We start from the raw sequence: 23,518 nt of genomic DNA on the forward strand, positions 1-23,518 counted from the left end.
GATGTTAGGGTTATGTTATAATTTGGAGATTGTATAAAAATATTAAGGGCAAAAAGATAAAAATGTGGTCAACTTAAAACAACTTATAAGCTAAAATAAAAAAAGCACCCCTACCCCAGCTTTTAACTTTTGGCTTAAAATAAGTTTTTCTTAACTTAAAATAAGTTATTTTGAGTATTGCCAAACAACTAAATAAGTCAAAAATCAGCTTTTAAGTCAGTTTGACCAGCTTTTAAGCTGAGCCAAACAGGCTCTTAGTAAAAAGCACCACCTCTCGAATGGGGCTCTACTCAACGTAAATCTGAGAGTCATATGTATGAAGAGATCTTCGGTCAGGAGCGTTATTGCCACGAATGAGGCCATACCCAATGCGAATTCGTAATCCATAGGAATTGAAGATCCTTAGTAGGGTGCTACCCTCGAATTGGAGCCATATCTAACGCAAACATGAGTTAAGATTAATCGAACTCTTATGAAGATACAACATCGAATGAAAAATTCTTTTGACTCTCTCTCGATATAATTTTTTTTAATATATAGAAAATATAATATTTATCTTACGATACAAATCAAAAATGAAAAACAAAAGATAAAATAGGGGAAAAAAGAGAATAAAAAAAAATTACTTCTCATATTTTTTCTCTTGAGAAATTATTTTTGCTTTTTCTCTCTCTTTCTCTCTCTACAACACCCACATTCTCTCTCTAAAAAAACTGGAAATTCATCAAAAACCACACCGGTAAATCCGATTCACCTGCTTCATCTTCTTCATCATTTCGATTTTAATCCATTTTTATCCTTAACTTAGCCTCCAATAAGCAATAATCGCTTTAACAAATTCAAAAAAGAGTTTCAATTAACAAACGTCGTCGTATTATACACCTTCTGCTTTTTTTTTGCGCCGCCGGAGGCGGGTTGTGGTTCTCCGGTGAAGTAAGTTTCCGGTGAGAGTCCGATTACTTTGTTTTTGCCTAAAGACGTTGAGTAGATTGTGTTTTTATTGGTTTGCGATGTACTGAGTTGTGTTTCTTTTAAAATCAATTTATGCTATAAGCATCGGATTTTTTGTGGAGTGTTGGTTTGGTTGATGGATTGGAGAGGAATTAGGGTTTTGGGGTCGTAGATTTAGTTTTTATGGGTTGGTTTAGGGTTAGAAAGATGGTTTTTGTATTGATTTTGTTTGGTCTTCAGTGGGTAGTGACCGATCCATTGTTTTCAGTGTCGGACACTGTGTTCTGTGTTTTCATTGACTTGTGTGATTTTCTGGATCCTCTTTTTTGCTGAGTTTCAGCAATTGGGTATCTGAATTTGAATTCACAGAACATGGTTGGTGCATCATACAGAGCAATTTCAAATTTTGTTGAAATAGTTTGTGATGTTCATGAAATGAACTTTCATTTGTTTTGAGTATATTCTGTTAGCAATGTTACTTCATTTTTGTTGAGAAATGCTCTGCTTATTGATTAGTTTTGAATTTTCCTTGTGCTTCAGAGGTTTTTGGAGGGAAGAGAACTGGCATTAATACATTTGAAAGCAGTTACCTTTTTGGGAAGATAAGAGCAACTGAAATATTAATGTGAAGACACAGTATGGCTTTCTATAGGAATTATTCGAATGAAACCGTAACGCTGGATGACAAAAGCCAAGGGGAACAAAGTATGCAGGGAATACATCAGGATGTAGGAAACGAGGAAGTGGAAGGTAGTCTGAGTGAAAATGATGATAATGGTCAGTTACAAGATGAGGTTGGTGTAGAAGTGGAAACAACTGCAGAGGATCAGGTGCCGCCTGGAAGAGGAGTTAATTTGTCCGGGAAATGGGGTTCTGGGTTTTGGAAGGATTGTCAACCGATGGGCCCCTCAGGTAGGTCCGGTTCTGGTGAAGAGTCGAAGAGTGGATCAGAGTATAAGAATGAGGAGGAATCTGATGAGGTATCTGATGGTAGGGAAGATCAGTTGGAGTCGGAAGATGAAGGAAGGCAGAAAGAAATGGGGAAGAGTCGAAGTGTTCCGGCTGATGAGATGTTATCTGATGAATATTATGAACAAGATGGTGATGATCAGAGTGACTCATTACATTACAGAGCTGCAAACCCTTCAAGCGGTTATAGTTCAAAGCTGCAGTCAAGGCCTGTTTCTGCCAGCAAGTATGCAAGTCGGAAGGCAAAAGCTTCAAAAGATCAGGAAGATAACGAGTATGCTGATTACGAGGATGACGACAGTGAGGATGGTAAATTCCTTTTGTTTATGAACATGTGTATGATGAATTTTCTAGATAGAACATGATGGGAATAGTCATTGTGATTTTCAATTGTTTCCTCTTCTGTGGTGGGACTTGCCGAGCACAAGGAAAAATAAAGGATTGTAGGAATATAAAGTAGGAGAATAACCACCCATTTATTAGATAGCTCTTATCAACCTCATCTCTTTTCTTGCTAGTCATCAAGAAGTGATTAGAATAAGTTTGTGACTGGATTCGTTGTTGACTTCACCGTAACCTTTTTATTGACTGTTTTCCTATTTCTTGCAGAAGATGATCCAGATGATCCTGACTATGGTAGCACAGGCCGTGGAAAGGGCATCAAGGTGTGGTTTTATGTGTAGTGTTGGTCATATACTATTTGGCTTGCTTGGCCTTGTTATTGCTTACTGCACTTCATGCTATGTGATGAATGTTGTTGCCTTTTCTGTAGTATACCTTTTAGAATGTCCACTTTTACAATATTTACAGTAGGAAATTTTGGTCCTTATAATTCATGTTATGTCGCCTATTTTGAAATATAATACTTGAAAATCCCTGTATATAGTATTATAGTCATAATAATGTTTGATATATTGATGGGATGAAGTTTAATGATAAAATGGCAACGAGTTATATGTGGTCTAAATATTGACTCTAAAATGGAGATGGAGGTACTAATGCTTTGAGAGGATTTTAGATTAAGCTACATGATACGCAGCAAAAGCAATCATGTTTCCCCTTCAGGGTGGCCCAGTAGTTTGAGCTTGAGACTTCCATGTTGGAGGTCTCAAGTTCGAAACCCCTTGCCAGTGAAAGCAAGGGGTTTGCCTTCTGGGTCGAGCTCGAGCCTGGTGCGGGTTACCTCTCCGATGTGTTTTGCGAGCTATTGCATAGGAGCGGGGTTTTTACATTGTGCACACCCAAAGGATAGCGGCTGCGGGTTTCCCTTGTTATTTTTTTTTAAAAAAACAACCTTGTTTAAAATATGTTTTTTTTTGAACTTAGTAACTTGGTATTATATCACATCAAGTACATGGGTTGTACTGAAACCATATATACATATGTTTCTTTTGAACCGAAGGTCTTTCAGAAACAACCTCTCTACCCCACAAAGGTAGCGTAAGGTGTACGTACATCCTTTACTGTCTAGACACTTGTGAGATTACTCTGGGTATGTTGTTGTTGATAGACAACAAACTTTTGTACTAATAAGGTCCTTTGTCAGTTGCTGTGACAAGAAGATTATTGCTGCTATGGTATCAAATATCAACAAATATGTAAGGATTAAGTAGCACCATGCAGAATGATTAGTTAGAGAGTTAGAGAAAAGCATTTTAATTCAGCTCACCTGATTCTGGTGGTTGTTTTCCATGCTTTGTAATTCCCTAGTTTGGTCTTTTCCTGTAAAACAACCTCTCTACTTCCCAAGGTAGGGTAATGTCTGCGTAGACACTACCCTCCCAAGACCCCACTTGTGAGATTATACTGGGTTTGTTGTTGGTCTTTTCATATGAAAATCTGCGGGAGTTAAGGTTTATGACTTTATTCCCTTGTTGAATCCAATGTTTATTGATATTAGAGCTTTCTTTGGAGATGTTAACTTGAGATTGGACTCAAATAAAAGAAATGCAACAAAAGTAATCTATTAATGTCACCTAGAGGCACTACAAAAGGCTGGTTCTTATGATAGGTCGAGCTTGTATGTTATAGCAGATCTTTTTGACTCAAAAAGAGCAGAAAACAGTATCTCATGTTTTATCTTGTACTTTTTCCAATTATCATTTATGCTTGAATGACTTTAATTGTACTCGAGAAGAATAAGATCAGAATTGGTGGCTGCCTTAATGTTAAATTTGAATTTTTCTACTCTTTTTAAGCCAACATAGATATATAACCCCTTAAAGTTGCACAAACTGTCAGTTAAGCACCTTATCTAGCCTGTGAACAGTTAAACCCTCTGCTACAGTGTATTATGTGAATACCATGACTGTCATGGCATGCTACCTAAATTTTTGAGAGAATCACTTTTCCTAAACAAAACAGTTCTCTTTTCTCTCTCCCTTCCATGATTGACCCTTACCTCCTTTATGAAACACTCACAAACACCATCAAACTCCACTCACTGCCACAATCGTCCGACCCCTTTCAAAAGAGGAAAGGAAAAAAAATGAAGATCAATGTTGGAAACAAGAAATATTCTGGCTTGCTATTTCTCACCGGAAAATATGGAGATTCCAGCGAATTGTTTCCGGTGATCGTTCATCAATGGGATCTGCTATGCTATTTTCTTCCCGACGTAACGCATAAACATAAAAAAGCTCCATTATCTGACCCATCAATCACCATAAAAGAGATAATATATAACATCATGAAGGAACATGTAAAAGGTCTTTGGGTCAAGGACTTTATGGTCAAGGAAGGAAGCGAGAGACAGGGATAGAACAAAGAAGCCACATCTAATGATATTTGCAATGGAAAAATGCCTGCAGAAAGCAGAAGTTCTATTGATGCAGGGAGGTTATTTTGAGTAGGCGGAGAAAAAGAGTGGGGAGGGGAAGTCTCTTTTCCTGATTTAGAAGGAGAAGATTAGGGGAGGAGAGGGGACGTGTTTTTCCATTTATTTTTTAAATTACAAACTAAGTTTAAATTATTCTTTTAAAAAAGAATATATGTGTCATTCACTGATTTGTCTATTTGACACATCATTTGTGATTCCATCTCATGCATTAGGTCCGTTCGATTCAAATGTCCACTAGAACACATGTCAAGTAGAAGTGTTTACTTGGTCATTGACAACCCTTAGATGTCTGACTGGCAATTCATGTCCAACTTTAATGGGTTATCAATGTATTTGACTTTTTTTATATTAAGATTTGTGTCCGAGTCATCTAACGCACTTTGACTACTCCACCATGTACCTGCTACAGTCATTTCAACTTTAATGGGTTATCAATGTATTTGACTTTTTTTATATTAAGATTTGTGTCTGAGTCATCTAGAACACCTTGACTACTCCACCATGTACCTGCTACATCACACCAACGCAAGTACAGGTGACTCCATCCACCAAGGTTTTTAGTCAGATGGAAACAAATCACCAAACAGTCTTTCGTCTCTACTAAGAGTTGAATGTGCAATCTCCCATAATTTTCATCTACTTCATTGATTACTAGACGCAGCCTTGGGTGCTAAATTTTCTAGTTATTATTACTTTCATCTAGCACGATCACTGAATCCTGCAATCTTGTTATTTATATCTGGTGTAAGTTGGTTAGTATCATTTGAAAAGTCAGGATAGCGAGTTGACAGGTATTTTAGGTAAATTTGGTTTGATAGTAAATTTTGTTACTTGCTCTTAGAAAAGTACGGAAATCGTAAGTAGGACTTTCTTCCAATTCTTTGCAGAGTAGGGTTATATGTAACAATATATTGTCACTTATGTGGGCTGTATTGAAACCACCAATAGTATTTTTGAAGAAATTTGATGCGACTTCTTTGTGTGGTCCTTTGTGGAGCTTTCTTGCTTGTTGTATGCTTTAGCCTCTATGCAACTTTTCATTCCTATTGATTTGTGTGCCACAATTAGATATTGCTCCCTATACTTGTCCCTTTCCAATAGGCCTCAGAGCAGATTTTAATTGATGCTTTCCACACCTCTTTTATATTCCAAACACCACCCATAATTTGTTAAAATAAAAGCTTTTTTGGACAAATGGGTCCCTATAGCTGTTCACTTGTTCTTAAAGTACTATAAAGTTATTTCCAGAAAGAACAATTTTAGAACATGCCATTTGCATCAGGTTGGACTCCCATGCTCGTCTTACATCAGTTTGGGGTTTCTAGGTTCTTTTATTTCGGAACCAACTTTTTTCACATCTAGGGAACTACTACCACTGATTAAACATGCTCTATCTTGATCTATGAAAGACCCTAGCTGTGTTCAATTTGTAGCTAATAAGGTTCATGCATAGTTTAGACCTATGGCGCGCAGTACACGCAAAAATAAATTTTTGGAACAGGGTGGAAGTTGAATTATGAAGAAAAATAAAAACAGAAAGTAGAAAGTAGATATATGTTCTGCCATGTTACTCAAATTGTCCCATTCTTTAAATCCGAAGTTTGTCGAAACGATGGTGGATGGCTGGACTTGCTCCTTTTGTAAGCTCTACACACTGTTTGTGATCAGTAAAAGAGTTAGTACTATATTTTAAATGACATCTTGATTCTTGGGTGATATTTTGAGAAAAATTATAAGTATTTGGGTCTCCTTGGGTTATCAAGTAGGATGAATGGTTAATAATACTTGGATTGTACCCATAAAAAAAAGATCCTTGGATTGTAATCATAGAATTTTGGTTGGTAAACAAAAAAAGTACTTGAATACTTGCTAATCACTTCAATAAAATCCATACCTGTTATTTGTTAAAATGAATTACCCAGTAACCACTTTCATTTAAGCAATCTCTTGACCAAGATATTCAAAAGCTTTTAGTTCTTTAGATATTTGGTAAGTGTTGATTTTATTTATTAAAAGTACCTTAAGGATGTGCTGGAAGTTTCAACAATTTTGGTTCTTTGTATGTGGTGGAATGAACTGTAGATTGGGATGTTTTGTTCTCTAAGCAACTGATTAAAAAAAGACTTAATGTTCTCTAAGCTCAGCTGGTACTGAAACAATCGTTTCTCCTTTTCATTTATTCAGTTTCTTGTCATTGCAGTGAGTTGGGATTCGAGTGATATCATGATTTTGTTCTTGTTTTTCTTTTATTGGTAAATTTGCATAAAAAATTCTAAATATAATTGTATTTGTCAAGTGATCTTGATATTTGCTTTGCTGTTACAGGACAAGGATGATGACTGGGAGGGTGGAGAGTCTGATGAGGTCAACAGTGACGATGATGAGGTGGGCATCTCCGATGAAGATGAAGAATATTACAGAAAACCCCAAGGCAAGCAAAAGAATAGGGGTGGGCATAGTGTAAAATCTACCAGAGTAGTTAGGTCTCTTGCTACATCTGCTCGACAGAAAAGGGGTAGAACATCATATGAAGAGGAAGAATCATCAGAACATGATTCTGAAAACGAGAGTGATGAGGATTTTGGAAATAAACCTAGAAGAGTTGCAAATCTCCGCCTTAAAAATAGTGGTAGATCTTCTGCTGCTAGTGTATCTGGCAGGAATAGTGAAATCCGAACTTCGAGTCGTCGGTCGGTTCGGAAAGTTTCATATGCAGAGAGTGAAGAAAGTGAAGAAATCGATGAGAGCAAGCAAAAGAAGGGCCAAAAGGTGTTATCATGGGTTCCATGCATACTACATTTTTCTGTGTATCTGTTGTTTGAACTTTTTTTTTTGAGAAAGTTAACTGTTATTATTAACAAAGGAGTACATCAATTGTGTGCAACTCCGTAATTACATCAAAAGTATGCAGGGATAGCCCAAAACAAAATCATTCACCTCCGTTGTCTGAACTTTTTCTGGTGGATGTATTTTATAGCTTGAATCTTAATTTCTTTACCTTCTTACTGTAGTTTCTTTATGTGCCATTTATATCATTGACCGTTTTCACTGGAAAATGCATGAGCCATTTGCCCTTCATACCAATTGCATGTGCCCGGTGAAATTGTATTTTAAAAAACAAAAGTTCCTGATGAAATTGCTAGTGCTTTGTGAATCTGGCTTTTGATATATTTGCTTATTATCTCACATCAGCAAGTCTTTTCATGGCCTTTCTATCTTTTCTAGCCCTTATTGATAGTGTGTAACAATTATTTCATGTAACAGGAAGAACTTGAAGAGGAAGATTGTGACTCAATTGAGAAAGTTTTATGGCATCAGCCAAAGGGCATGGCTGAAGAAGCTGCAATGAATAACAAATCAGCTGATCCTATGTTGTTGAGTCATTTGTATGACTCTGAACCAGATTGGAATGAGATGGAGTTCTTGATAAAATGGAAAGGCCAGTCTCATTTGCATTGTCAATGGAAGTCATTTGTTGAGCTACAAAATGTATGACTTTTCAGATCTGCATTCAAGTAACAAATTCATGTTGCTACACTTTCGTATGATTGACTTCATATTCTGTTATGATAGCTATATATTGAAGTGATTAATTTCAGTTTTATCTTTGATTTTTTCCATGCTTGAGCAGCTTAGTGGGTTTAAGAAGGTTTTGAATTACACTAAAAGGGTCATGGAGGATGTGAAGTATAGGAAGACTGTATCCCGCGAGGAGGTGAGTATAATGCGCCATTTCTCAAGAATCTCTGAGATACATATTTCTTAGTCCAGTAGAAAGGACTTGACTTGCATGGGCTATTTTAGTTTCTCACGTGTGCTTGTGGTTGTTTAGTGGAAATATTTTGAAGACAATTTAGATAGATTCAAATTTGATTTCTTAATGACTTTTGCATGGTTCACGCCTTCACGGCTATTTAGCTGACATGAAATGAGAAGCTGACTTGTGAGAACATTTGAAATTTCTGATATATGAGAAAGAGGAGTTACTGATCTACTCATGGAGCGATGGTTGTTCTGTTCCTTTCTTTTTTGGGTGGGGGACATTTTGCTTTTGCAGTTTTAAGTTTCAAAGTTTGTTGAAGGAGCTTCTTGCCGTTTTACTGTGTAGATGTTTCCTGTAACCCCCCCCCCCCCAAAGAAAATAAAAAAATAAAAATAAAAATTAAAATTTGGCTTGTGTCAAAGAGATAATTTTATAGTTAACTGCATGCTTTATTTTTCAAATTATTTACAGCCTCCTCTCTTATGGACCCTTTTTTCTGTTGTCCATTAGATCGAGGTAAATGACGTGAGCAAGGAAATGGACTTGGATATTATCAAACTGAACAGTCAGGTTTGTTGTTCTTAGAGACCTCTGTCACCTCATTGCACAGTTCACACAGCTCTTAACTCTCAGTTTGGTTGATGCATACTTAGGTTGAGAGAGTTATTGCAGACAGAATCAGCAAAGATGGTTATGGGAATGTGGTGCCAGAATATTTAGTTAAATGGAAAGGGCTGTCTTATGCTGAAGCAACTTGGTATGCAGATTGTTTGTGCGCTTGTATCATTCTCTTTGTTCTTTCGATCCTGCCATTTTTTTACATAGAAAATGTTTCTTGTGGTTTAATTGGAGAAGAATGGTTGATTAATTGTGTGTACTTGTCTTTTCTCACCTCTCCCTGCCATGGATTGTTTGTTATTTGTTTTATCTGCTGACAAATAATGTTGTATTTTGGCTGTATAAATTGCAATTGAAGCTTGAGTTCTTAGCGGGTCTCCTTCATGTTATCTCAGGGAGAAGGATGTTGATATTGCTTTTGGTCAAGATGCCATCGATGAGTATAAGGTAGCAATTTGGTCGCATATGCTTTATGGATATTTGATATCCCTCTTGGATCCACCTCCTATGCTGTAGCATTACTGATTAACTCTTTCATTTCCTTAAGTAATGGTGTATGATTAGATATAATTTATGTATATGATCATATATATTGAGTGTATAGTGTGAAATTAATTAGTGAATGTATTTGGATAGTAATTGTTTCTGGAGAAGTGTTTGAGAAACTTGAGCACACAGTAATTGCTTGTTTCATTTATCTGATGAATGAAATCAGCGTGCCACCAATTTTATCTATAGAAGATATCACATAGGAAACATTGGTCTTCTCCTGATAACATGCACAATACTTTTATATTCTGATAAGTGACCAGTAAGATTGTGTTTGTTGGAGTATCCCATATTGGTTAAGTGAATGGGCTGTTGTCTCCTACATATGAAGTCTTGGGAGATTCTTACTTCATGAGCTTACCATTTCTTTTCATTGCATCAGAGACATGCCCGTTCTTGTTTTTGTATTTTCCATTGTTGGTCCTCCATGCTATCTTGGGGGTGCACGAGGGCCGAGGGGATTTGTGTGTTAAAGCGTTCTACATATGTTGAAGTTGTAGTCTTTTTGGATTGGGCCCAAGGTTCATTTTCTTATCACAGTATTTGAATCAAACCCATCCCTGTTTTTGGTTACCCAGTGTTGGGTCCATGTCATATTTTCCAGCCCATGGACGTGTGAGGGGGAGTTATTGACTGTGCCTGAGGGAATGGGACCATTATTCCTTATGGTTATGGGCAATTCTCATCTCATAGCTGAGCTTTGGGGTTGAGTTTGGCGAAAGGTTTATTTTCTTTACGCTTTTAAGGTCAAGAAGGTTTGTTTACTAAATTACTTTTGAATCATTGAATCTTGCTTCTGAGAACTTATAATTGTTATGCAATTTGCAGGCTCGTGAGGCTGCCATTATGGTACAAGGGAAATCAGTGGATTTCCAGCGCAAAAAGAGCAGAGGTTTTACCTTCTTATCTTTCCAGCTAATCTCCTCCTCTTATTCTGTTATTAACATCTGCCCCCTCCAATTTCAACTCGTCATTCCATACTTTTGCATCTTTTTCTGTGTTGTCTCTAGTCTCAGATAAATTCTTATAGGCAAATTAGATACATGCCTCACCCATCTCATCTGTCTTCTTTACAATATTGTTCATTGTCTTCCTTCTTACTATCTGTTGAATGTTGATGGCATTGTCAATTTAAAACTGATACCTTATTAGGTAGTTTGAGGAAGCTTGAAGAGCAGCCTGAATGGTTAAAGGGTGGGAAACTTCGAGATTATCAGCTTGAAGGCTTAAATTTTCTGGTTAATAGGTGATGCAGTTGGCTCTGCATTATGGTTATATATGTTTTCTTCCCACTAGTTTTTGCTTTCTGATATGTCTTCTCACAGCACAGTTGGAGGAATGATACTAATGTTATATTAGCTGATGAAATGGGCCTCGGCAAAACTGTTCAGTCAGTTTCAATGCTCGGTTTTCTTCAGGTGAGGACTTCTCTTTGTTTTCTGCTCTGTGAAGTATTGCTATTTCAGTTTTGGTAAACGGTATTATTTTTTGTCCCTGCAGAATGCTCAGCAAATTCATGGACCATTTCTTGTTGTTGTCCCATTATCAACTCTTGCCAATTGGGCAAAAGAATTTAGGAAATGGCTGCCTGATATGAACGTTATTGTCTATGTCGGAGCACGTGCAAGTCGTGAGGTAAGTCTGGATTATACAATGTTCACTGTTCATGCTGTATTCTGTTTGATTTGGTAATTATCTAGTTACTCAGTGGTTAACTTTAATGACTAGGGAAATGCTATCTGTATCCTTTTTCCAGGAATGTTGTATGTTGATATTCAAGCACAATTGTGTGTGATTTTACTACTAGTGTCTTCATTTTTATTTTATTCGTCTGTACTTACTTGATATGCTGTTGCATGTTACGGTCTTTTATATATTGGGTGTGATGTTTTTATAAATACAAAACAGTATTTATTCTTTTTCGATTACTTCTCTGTACATTCTTTTTTCTTTGTAAGACACTGGTTTTGGCACTTGAGCCCCCCCGCCTAACCATTTGACAACGCTGTGCATACTATTTGACAACACTGTGCAGTGTGCTCATGAATATTGGGTGGTTTAGACCTGAATTTATTAAAAAATATGTTTCATAGTTCAACTTACAGTTTAACTCCAACAATACCCGACTGACTGACTATACTGCTATTTATATTTCTCATTTAGAAAATTGACTCTCTTTGTACAAGATGCAGAAGTAGAAAGCTAAAACTATTGGGCGCAGTCCACTCATTAATATTTAGTATATATATTTTGAATATGGTCATTTGTTGATAGTATGACATATTTGATCACTATTGGTTTTGTTGCTAAGAATCGTAGTTGATACACATTGCTTTATGAATTCTTGTTTGGTCAGTTCTAATCATGTTTCGCTTGGAATGCTGCTATGCTGTAAAAACAAGTTCATTGCTAGACCAGAATTCTTGTTGTTCTATGAAGCAAAATACCAAGTTTAGTTGAATGGGGAAGCAAGCAGGTGAGCCAACTAAATGGGCTTCAGATGTTACTTGAGGACTGCATTTCTAGTAAAAGATTTTTGAGGGAAGTGTTGGAATGCAGTCATTGAGTTGCTTTCCTTCAATCATTATATTAGGCTGGTGGTTGAGTATGTTTTGCATAACCCTTATTAGTGTGAATTGCTCCATATCTCTCTCCAAAAGCTATTATTGGATATCTTGATTGTACTCATAAACAGATAGTGCATTTGACTTTTTCTCATCTCTTTATATGCTGCAATGTGGGAGAATTTTACTGCTCTTGACTTCTTCTCAACTCTCTATTAGCTGCAATGTGGGAGAATTCTCTTTCTTATTTGATTCGCCTGACCGTGCTTCTTATACTCAATTACTTCTTAATTAAGTTGAATTGATATGACTTTCTGTTGTTGCTTGTCTAGATCATTTTTACATGTTATTTTATTTGCCTGTGATCTCTGCAGGTCTGTCAACAATACGAATTCTACAATGATAATAAAGTTGGCAGGACTACCAAATTTGATGCACTGCTTACTACTTATGAGGTGCTATTGAAGGACAAGGCTGTGCTTTCAAAGATAAGGTGGAACTACCTTATGGTTGATGAAGCGCACAGGCTAAAGAACAGTGAGGCTTCTCTTTATACAACACTTTTGGTATGATGAGTTCTCCTGCTGATTTTCTATCAAGGATGTATATGTCGCTGGCAGTTCTGAGCACTCATATATATATTTGCTCTTTTTTGTGTTTATTTTGTATTTTTAGGAGTTCAACACGAAGAACAAGTTGCTTATTACTGGTACTCCATTGCAGAACAGCGTTGAAGAACTATGGTAGGAGATTTCTCTTCTTTTATTATATTTCTATATTTCATATTTACTTTTATGTCCTACTGATTAATTCATTGCGTGTGGAATATAACTTTGTTTATGAGTAGTATCTTCTAGTTTATCTGTTTGGAATGGTATTAAAAAGTCTTAAGCAGATAACAAAAGCCATGGGACATGTTTTTTGTAATTCTAGGCATAAGTTGGACCATGCCTAATTCCATGATGCTTTTGCATGGCTGGAATCAAGAGGGGCTTAGGAAGAAATCTCTGAAACTTGGAACACCATACCTCAGGTCATTTGGTGGGCTATCTGGCTCGAAACAAACTATATAATCTTAGAAGGCAAAAAGAGTAACATGCACAGCCTTAAATAGAGATGTCTTTCTTTGGTAGCTTTTTGGTGCAATCTAGCTACTGTACTAGATGTATATGGAATGTTAAGACACAATAGAGGTATTCCACAACTTGTAATTATGCCTATTGCACTGGCTTAATGCACAAATTTATTAAAGCTGTGATGACTTATTAAAAAGAAGTTACAAATGTAAAGTAATGTCCGTCTTTTCTTGCGAGTGAGATGATGTCTAGAGGTTCTTTATCTTGCAAGAGTGTATTTGCCTCTGAAAAGGATAACATTTGATCACTACCCATTAAATAAAAAAGGATCATAGTTGGTCATCTGTATCTTTATGAATGTCTTGTACTGTTGCTTTTTGATTGTTATTATTTGATCAGTTTGCAATAAGCAGAAAGCAAAGAGGTAGAAGGAATGTGCCTAGCTAACAGAAGAATGTAGGATCATCATGTGACTTGGGAAGTATGGTCTGGAAGGGACCAGGTTGAGATTCGAGTTTATGTATTACCTAGATTGTTTCAGGAACTATGCATCTAATACTTATCGACCCAGCAGAACTTAGATACTCTTCCTTGAACTGATCATGACTTGCTGTCTACCACCTATTGACACTAGCATTTAGATATTGTTCTTCATTTTTTAAAAGGTAACTAACATCCTCCTGGGCAAGTGGTGCACAGCTCAAAACTCGGTGGATAGTGGCCCTCTACCCTTCTCGACTTAAATACCAGGCTTTTGTATGCAGCAGGGTTGAATACTTGAATCCATAACATGTATCTGGCCCACACATCACGGGCCATGCTCTTACCACTATACCAATCACAATTATTCATCTTTTAAGCATAGTACATCGTTGAATTCAGGGTGTTGACTAAAAAGTTTCACTTCCCTGGCAATGAAAAAAGAGAGAAGAGAATGCAGGCCATGTAACTTCCTAGTAATGATTATGGTGTTGCCTCTATGCAATGGATGTGTTTGACATCATAAATGGAATTGCTCATCAAAGTTTCTCAAGTTCCATTCTCGAAGAATGTCAATTTTTTCTGCTTCAAGTATCTCCAAATTCATTCTCTTAAATTCTTTAGTGTCTAGCTGTCTCACTAGCTGCAGGGTGTATTTGTATGCTCATTCTATTAATTAAGACACTCTTTATGAGCATTTTTGACGCAAAACCTTTTGTTTCTGACTTCTTGTTTTAAAATTGAATTGTATTCTCCTTCTGTCATGACTAGCTACTCAATCTTGTTCTTTTTTCGCTTATACAGTAATCTCCATCCAGACCCTTCCCTTTTCTTTTGATATACCGCATGTAATCTTCTCTTTTGTTGGCTTGGTTTAAAATTGATTACTTAATTGTACTATACTTCTATCAAGAATAACCTCCAAACTAGTCTCTTTTTGTTTATTTCGGTATAGAACTGCATTCGATTCTTTTCCTGTATATCTGAGAACATCTTATTTTTACTTGTTCATTTTAGCCCTTGCATACTGGTCAAAATAGAATCTCCATTCTTTACCTCAAAAAGAAGAAAGAAAAAAAGAAAGAAGCGATTCCCATAATTTTATAAAATCTTTTGTGAGGTCATATATGTCTTAGTTGGTTAATATGTCTATTTTTTCATGACCTTGGCAGGGCCTTACTCCACTTTCTTGATCATGATAAGTTCAAGAGCAAGGATGATTTTGTTCAGAATTATAAGAATCTTAGTTCATTTAATGAAATGGAGGTATCTTTAGAAATGTTATTATCCTGGTCGTTTTTGTCTTTTCTCTCTGCATGGTGAGCTTTGCATGGATGTTCTTTTTTCTAAGGGAATGTTATATTGTATTGTAGCTTGCGAATCTTCACAAGGAATTGAGGCCTCACATTCTCAGGAGGGTCATAAAAGATGTGGAGAAGTCACTTCCTCCAAAGATTGAACGAATACTTAGGGTTGATATGTCACCACTACAGAAACAGTATTGCCCATTGACTTAATGTATATTTACCTTTAAATTGTTAGCAGCTCGTAGTTCTCTTAATTCGATCATTTTCCATGTTTATTTGGTAGGTATTACAAATGGATCTTGGAAAGGAATTTTCAAGACTTGAATAAAGGTGTTCGTGGGAATCAGGTTGTTAGAGGACCCATAATCTTCTATTCCTTCATATGGATACCATCACTTCCCTTGCTGTATTTTCTTAATATTTCTTTAAAGATTTTGTCTACTTAGTTTGTCTCATTTTATGATGAGTGCAGTTTTACTTGCATAATGTGTAAATAAGTGGAAAGCTTTTATTTTCGGGTAGTGGTTGATGTGGTGTCCAAACTTCAAATCAGTTTTGTTCCTTTTGTAAGTTGAAATGAATAATAGCATTACTATGTAGACTTGCTTTAATCTTCCTAAACTGGAGATCTTGATTTTTGATTTGAATGAGTGGCACTATGGGATTTCTCCACAAACATGAATTTTCATGACCAAGTACGGCAGAAGTAGGAAAAGAAGTTATGTGATCTCCATTGCGTTCTACTTATATCTTTTGTGACCTATGCATACTAAAATGATTGTCACGGTACAGATTATTTTCTTGATAGCACATCAAGAACTACTCCTTATTTTGCTTATGTTGGCCTTGTGAACTTTGTAGGTTTCACTTTTAAATATTGTGGTGGAGTTGAAGAAATGTTGCAATCACCCCTTTTTATTTGAAAGTGCGGACCATGGTTATGGCGGGGATGCAAATTATTTTGGCAGCTCAAAATTGGAAAGAATTATACTTAGCAGTGGTAAGCTTGTTATACTTGACAAGCTGCTGGACAGATTGCATGAAACAAAGCATCGAGTGTTGATATTTTCTCAGGTTCGTAACTCCTTTTCCCTACGAGAGATGGTTTAAAATATAGATAGAGAGCATTTATGTTACTACTCTTAGTTGTAGGAACTGTTATAGAACGCATGTTTTGAGGCTCACCCTTAGTCATGATCAGTGTTATGAAAGGCGCTCGCCTCGTCGCCAAAGGCGAGAGGCGAGGCGAGGCGAGGGTGGCTCGCCATTCTCTGGCGAGGCGAGGCGAGGAGAAAAAGGCGAGCCCCTGGCGATCGATGGCGCTGAAATGGCGAGCGAAAGGCGCCGCCTTTTTGATTAAAAATTTTTGACTTAATAAAATTAGTCAAAATTAGGGTTTTTTTTTTTACTTTTGAAAATTTCTGAAATCCTCCACATCGCCTCTCTCTCTCTCTCTCTCTCTCTCTCGATTCACTCTTCTCTTCTCCTCCATCGCGTCGCTGCTCCCTCGCTGTCCCTCGCTGTCGCGTCTCTGCTCCCTCGCTGTGGCGTCTCTTCTCCCTCGCCGACGACCCTCGCGACTCTCACTCTCTGTTTTCAGGTTTTCAGGTAATGTTTTCTCATTTCTGATTTCTCTCTTCTTCTTCTGTTCTTATTTTTTCTGTTCTTCTTCTTCTTCTGTTCTTATTTTTTCTGTTCTTCTTCTTCATTTTTTTTTTTAAATTTTGGTAAGCAGCAGTCAGGCAGTGCTTACTGCTTTGTGTAAGTGTAACAAGTGTTAATTTTTTTTTAAAAATTCTTTTCCTAATTATTTATTCCAATATTTCTAAACAGCGAATTAATTGAATTGTTTGGTCTTTAAAGTTTTAGACATTTTAGTATCTACTATTGGTTTTTGAATTGAATATTTGCTAATATGTGTTATTGCTATTAAGACTTTGGATAAAATATGCAATTAAATATTTTTAATTTTTGGTATTAATTGGCGCCTTTATTCAAAAAGGCAAGCGCCTCGCCGCTCGCCTCGCCGCGTGGCGAGGCAGGCCCTTGTCGCCTTTTGTCGCCTCTCGCCGTCCACAACACTGGTCATGATGATGTTCACCTGTGCTTTCAACTAGCTGAGTATGTTCTGTCAATCATCTTCTGAATGCAGATGGTGAGGATGCTGGACATACTGGCAGAATATTTGTCTATAAAAGGATTCCAATATCAGCGGCTTGATGGTAGTACAAAGTCTGAGTTGCGCCAGCAGGCTATGGACCACTTCAATGCACCTGGTAGTGAAGATTTCTGTTTTCTTCTGTCGACCCGAGCTGGTGGATTGGGTATAAATCTTGCAACAGCAGACACTGTTATCATATTTGATTCTGATTGGAATCCCCAAAATGACTTGCAGGTTAGGATGAATTTGTTGTTTACATGTGTTGTGTAATTCAAAAGATGGATTTTGTGAAAAAATTGCCTTGTTTAACATGCTGCTTTATGCTGTATCATCTTTGTTTGTCCTAATAAGGCAATGAGTAGAGCTCATAGGATAGGACAACAAGAAGTTGTCAACATCTACAGATTTGTTACAAGTAAAAGTGTGGAGGAAGATATCTTGGAACGTGCTAAGAAGAAGATGGTAAGACAAGATATGGATGCTTTGAATGTTCGAATTCCATTGTTTTTAATGTGACATGATACGTTGTTGAGAAATCAAGTGTGACAGTTTTGTATATTGGAGGCATGATGGTTTTATTGGTCATGTTTTACTTGCAGGTTCTTGATCATTTGGTGATTCAGAAACTGAATGCAGAGGGTAAATTAGAGAAGAAAGAAACCAAGAAAGGAAGTCTCTTTGATAAGGTATGGTATCGTAGTGGTAAAGTCACAAATATCTGATAGATTTCGTTTTAAAAGTTTTTTTTTGTTCTGATATATACTGAAAGCACGATGAAGATAAAGTTATATACTGTTAGAACATATTTGATCTTGTAGATAATCTATATATTACTGTTTGCCTGCTGTGATTGTAGAATGAGCTCTCTGCCATCTTGAGGTTTGGGGCTGAGGAACTATTTAAGGAAGACAAAAATGACGAAGAAAGCAAGAAAAGGCTTCTCAGTATGGATATTGATGAAATTCTTGAACGGGCTGAAAAGGTTGAAGAGAAAGGAGCTGAGGCAGAGGAAGGAAAGGAGTTGCTGAGTGCTTTTAAGGCAAGTTGCAATTTCCATTTTTGCAGATATTTTTGCTGTTCTTTTTTTCTTTGAAACTGGTGAAGTTGTGTTCGTCAACATTAAGGACATGCTGGAGAACCTTCAAAATATTGTGGATCAAATCATACCCCAAAATAGTAATTACAAAGATCTAAAAGATCTACTAACTGATCAGCTTCCTCTAGACATTTCTCTTTACACCAAAAATAGAAGGCTATAATATAATTCCATATGATTTTCTGAATGGAAGGAAAACTATCTTCAAAACATCTATTGTTTATTTCTATCCATACTGTCTACAATATATAGTGTGGAACTAAATTTTGCTACTTCTTTCGACTCTTGCTTCCCCCTCTCCTGATCCAGCAGCTCAAGAGACCTGCTGTATGCTCTGGTATTCTCCATTTGGTTTCTGTGAGACTGAGAAATAGTGCCCAAATCTGTGTCATTACTTTTTAGTATAAGAACAAATGGCTGGTTTGTTTCCACGGCCTCTTTACAGGGGAAACGCGTGGATACTATCTGAAATTCTCTCCTTCTGCTGTTCTTTTTTTCTGATTCCCCTCTTTTGATTTCTCTAACTTAGTGGCACATCTTTTTCATTTGATTTTTCTTTCTGTGTGCCCTCATTAAGTTTTATTTCTCTCAGATTGGAGGTCAGGCATGCTTGAGACATCATCCCCCCCCCCCTCGGTTCCCTGTATAACCATGCTCTGCAATTTCTTCTATGCAGGTTGCCAATTTCTGTGGTGCTGAAGATGATGCAACTTTTTGGAGTCGATGGATAAAGCCAGAAGCAACTGCACATGCTGAAGTATTTAATACTACTTTACTAGGGATATATGCGTTTCTCTAATGGTTCCTATGCCGATGAATTTTTTATTTTATGATATTTTCTTTGATAGGACGCTTTGGCTCCTCGAGCTGCTCGAAATAAAAAGAGTTATGCAGAAGCTAGCCCGCTGGTGGTTACTAATAAAAGGAAGAAGGGTGGTGATGCTCAGGAAAGGTTCCCAAAGCGTCGCAAGGGAGATTTTAGCTGCACACTTCCGGCAATTGATGGTGCTTCCGCTCAAGTGAGAGGATGGTCTTTTGGGAACTTGTCAAAAAGAGACGCCACACGTTTTTCTCGTGAGGTAGGGCTAGTTAATTATGTACATGAGTTTATTTTGGCTCTTGTTCTACTTATAAAATTATTTGTTGGAATAGACAGTTCCTTTGTTGCTTCAGTTTTGTGGTTCTATTTTCTTTCCATCCATATGTGTTTTATTCGTGGTAACATCTTGTCTTTTTCTTTTTGTCAAAAAAACGTCTTGTCTTTGACCAAATTATTTGAGTGTGTTGATATCAAAATCATTAATCTGTTAATTTCTCTCTAATTTTAGGTCAAGAAGTTTGGGAATGATAGCCAAATTGACTTAATATCATCAGAGGTTGGTGGGGCAGTTGAAGCTGCACCAACTGAAGCTCAAGTTGAGCTTTTTGACTCATTGATTGATGGCTGTAGAGAAGCAGTTAAAGGTGAAGTTGTTGATCCAAAGGTTTGTATATTGGTTCATAATGTATTTTTAAAGATTGGGGGATGACACACTTGGGCTGACATTTTGTGCGTTTTCACCTTCAGGGACCTCTTTTAGATTTTTTTGGTGTTCCCGTGAAGGCTGATGAACTATTGGGCCGTGTTGAGGAACTTCAACTCCTAGCAAAGCGCATTTCTCGATATGCGGATCCTGTCTCACAGTTCCGTGCTTTGGCTTATCTAAAGCCTGCAACTTGGTCTAAAGGTTGTGGCTGGAACCAGAGTAAGTTGAAGCCCTTTTTTATTGTTTGACTCTTGTTCTTTCCATTTTCCTTCCCCTTTCATCTTGGAAAATTCTGTGGTTGCCTTAACTCCTCCATTTGGTAGAGGATGACGCCAGACTGCTTCTTGGAATTCATTATCACGGATTTGGCAACTGGGAAAAGATACGGTTAGATGAAAAACTTGGCCTCATGAAGAAGATTGCTCCAGTGGAATTACAACATCATGAGACTTTCTTGCCAAGAGCTCCACAATTGAAGGAGAGAGCTTCTCAACTTCTGCAAATGGTATAGAATACTCACTCCCGAGTCTCTACATTCACTAAAATTGCTTGTTATTTCCATCTTTCCATTATTATGTCATCATTTTCCTTTCAATTGCTGTCGAGATTGTGTAGTTTGCTAGTGAGACGGATCAGACAAAAAATATATTTTGCTACCGAGAATCAGCACTTTATTTTTTAAAAAAAATTTAAAAGGTGAGTTATTTATTGGTGTGAACCAGCAAAGCTGGAGAAGGCTATGAAAAATTACTTTGCAGAGAACAGTAAGAACCAAGAAAATCTATCTTTGGAAGAAGGATCTAAAAAATAATCTTTGGCCATGTTACACATAAAATTATGCAAAAGAGCACATATTTTACTCGAGATTAATAGCCTATTTGGATTGGCTTATGTTAGGTGCTTTTAAGCAGTTTGTAGTGTTTGGGTAAAATTAAAAGAAAAGCGTTTGTTTTCAAGTCAAAACAATAAAAATTAGCCAAAAGTCATATGTTAGAATTTCTAACTTATGGCTTTTGACTTATAAGCCATAAGTCAAAACCCATTTCAAACTGACTCTTTAAGACTATAATTCAAAATCCATTTCAAACAGACTCTTCAGAATTTCTACCTGAAAAGTGTAAAGGCAGGAGGATCTGCATGGTTCATGTTCATTGTGCATTGTTTCCAAGTCCTCCACATTAGCTTTATTGGTCCATTCAAAGTTTAATGTTTGGTTTGCATACTAAAATTCAAATTCAAAAAAAATGTTTGGCTTTACATACGTTCTTTACCTCCCCAATATTACCTTTTTCTTTTTTTTTGATAATTGAGAAAATTTCCCAAGAGTTAGTGGTGCACAGTTTGAAAGTCGGTAGATAGTCGGCCTGTTCCTCTGCCTTCCCTTAAATACTAAGATTCTGTATGCGGCAGAATATAATTCCGTGACACGCACATAAACCATACCTGACACTTTGCGCTCTTATCACTTAGACCAAAGCCCTAAGTTCACCTCCTCTAGTTGTACTAAACAATACAAAGGCGAAGGATGAATTCTTTTCTTGGTCACAAAGAGATTGACCCGCCCCATTTAGACTTCCTCTTCTCTTTCCCTCAAGAAGGAAAATAGCGATGCCATATTAGTATGTTCTGGTCTCATTGCATGGGGAGTCATTGACATAAATAGTGAACTCCATCTGCTTGGTGCTCATGCTGCTGCTTTTATATCAGTCAGGACATGATCTCTATCTTCACAATGGTCAACTGTGCTTCCTTCTGACTGATACCTGCTTTACCAGCAACTAGCAAGTGCAGTGAATGCATGCAGTTGCCTCTTCTTGGAATTCCTTTGTGTTTGTGGTTGTACTTTTTTCGTCTTTAGTTGCAGATGTTCTTCCAGCTGTAGGAAGTGGAAGTTCACTAATCTGTTTATGTTGTGTGTGGATTCTAAGAACTTAAACTTTTCAGTTACTTGTATACCTTACCCACATTAGTCTTGCTACCAGGAAGTTGCAGCTGTTGGTGGGAAGAACACTAGTTTAAAAGTGGGCCGTAAAACTTCCAACAAGCAGAAGGAAAGCCTTCCCAGCACCACAGCATCTCTTGGAAAGGGTAAACAAAGTAAATTAAGCTCATCTGGAAATGCTAAAATGGGTAGAGGCAGAGCTGCAAAAGGTCAAAAAAAGGTTGAGCCGTTGATCAAAGAGGAAGGTGAAATGTCAGATAATGAAGAAGTTTATGAGCAGTTTAAAGAGGTGAAATGGATGGAATGGTGTGAAGATGTGATGGTGTACGAGGAAAAGACGCTTAAGCGTCTTCAAAGATTGCAGACTACTAGTGCTGATCTCCCCAAGGACAAGGTTAATATTCTAAATTCAGTTCTCTCTCTCCCCCTCTATTTCTATCTCTCTTTTCAATGAGTCTGAATCTTTTTACGGCACCAGGTGTTGGCCAAAATACGGAACTACTTGCAGCTTCTTGGTCGCAGGATTGATGAAATAGTTTTCGAATATGAGAACGAATCACATAAGCAAGAAAGTAAGCCTCTTCTGTTATCATCATTTGGCTTAAGCTAATAGTTTATAACTTACTGCTCCTTCTCGAGCCCCTTTCTACCCGAAGTGGAGGATGTGGGTGCATGAGTCCTTTTCTCTTAGTTATAGCTATGCTTTCTCTCTTAATTTCTCTCCTCCTTAATGCATTAGTTAACAGGGCTCATTTAAAATTTGGCTACAGGGATGACAGTCCGTTTATGGAATTATGTCTCGACATTTTCAAATTTGTCTGGGGAGAAGCTTCGTCAGATTTATTCTAAACTTAAGCAGGAGCAACATGTAGAAGGACGGGTAGGACCGTCACAATTTAATGGTTCTGCACCTGCGCATCCAACGCCAGGTTTTATACCTCGAGGTTTTGATGCAGCCAAATTTGAAGCATGGAAACGAAGGAAAAGAGCTGAAGCTGATGTTCATTCGCAAGTTCAGCCCCAACATCAAAGAGCTTTGACTAATGGTACACGCCTTCCTGAACCCAACTTATCATCAGGGATTCTTGGCGCAGCTCCTTTAGATAGCAAACAGTCAGGTAATGGTAGGCCTTACAGAACACATCAATCTGGCCTGCCTCAGAGACCAGGTTTCTCGTCCGGTCCCAGATAGCTTCTCCTACTGGACATTAACTGCCATGGTGCCCCTGCGGGAAAGCCATTCAATTTTGTCTCAGTGGCTTTTGCTGCTTCGATCTATATTCTTTACCTGGAATTGCGTTGGTCTATGGGAATACAAATTTTTGCTAATTCCTTGACCACATACCTGCTATTTTGAAGCCAACTGTAAACCAAAGGACTGCATCATTTAGAAGCCAGAAAGAGTGAACTTGGAGGCGCCTTTCCTAGATCCAGGAGATGAAGATTTTGTTATATTGGAATTTCTAGGGCACAGATTTCTTCCCGTTACAGATAAAATCCCAGTCTTTTTTTTTTTGGCTGTTTTGAAGTATATAATGGATAGTGAAAGAGCATATTTCTTTAGGTTATATGTGACAGTTTGTCACAGTCTGTATGTATTATGCTTTTTGCGAAGTGTACATTATCAAATTTTGCTTATTCAATAACTCTAACAACATTATTCTTTACTCCACTTGA

The 23,518-nt window shown here is 37.3% G+C and overlaps 1 protein-coding gene across 3 annotated transcripts; it reads left to right on the top strand.

Moving 5' to 3' along the window:
- Positions 1-635: 635 nt before the first annotated feature.
- On the top strand, positions 636-23,518 carry LOC107007116 (protein CHROMATIN REMODELING 5). 3 transcript variants are annotated; one of them, XM_015205593.2, is made up of 31 exons: positions 636-739; positions 1,492-2,229; positions 2,530-2,585; positions 7,085-7,528; positions 8,024-8,248; positions 8,391-8,474; positions 9,033-9,092; positions 9,176-9,279; positions 9,536-9,587; positions 10,518-10,581; positions 10,842-10,935; positions 11,020-11,107; positions 11,190-11,324; positions 12,628-12,819; positions 12,929-12,996; positions 14,982-15,075; positions 15,183-15,307; positions 15,400-15,463; positions 15,978-16,190; positions 17,269-17,511; positions 17,629-17,739; positions 17,877-17,963; positions 18,134-18,316; positions 19,050-19,130; positions 19,222-19,452; positions 19,702-19,857; positions 19,941-20,118; positions 20,223-20,404; positions 21,882-22,235; positions 22,320-22,413; positions 22,612-23,518. In XM_015205593.2, the coding sequence occupies exons 2-31, from the start codon at positions 1,590-1,592 to the stop codon at positions 23,031-23,033; spliced, it is 5,124 nt and encodes a 1,707-aa protein (XP_015061079.1). In that variant the 5' UTR covers positions 636-739; positions 1,492-1,589; the 3' UTR covers positions 23,034-23,518. The 3 variants fall into 3 exon arrangements, with proteins under 3 accessions (XP_015061079.1, XP_015061077.1, XP_015061078.1); XM_015205591.2 differs by having other exon boundaries at positions 637-944; XM_015205592.2 differs by having other exon boundaries at positions 637-933.

This window comes from Solanum pennellii, chromosome 12, assembly GCF_001406875.1.
Source record: "Solanum pennellii chromosome 12, SPENNV200".
In the NCBI taxonomy this organism is placed as follows: domain Eukaryota; kingdom Viridiplantae; phylum Streptophyta; class Magnoliopsida; order Solanales; family Solanaceae; genus Solanum; species Solanum pennellii.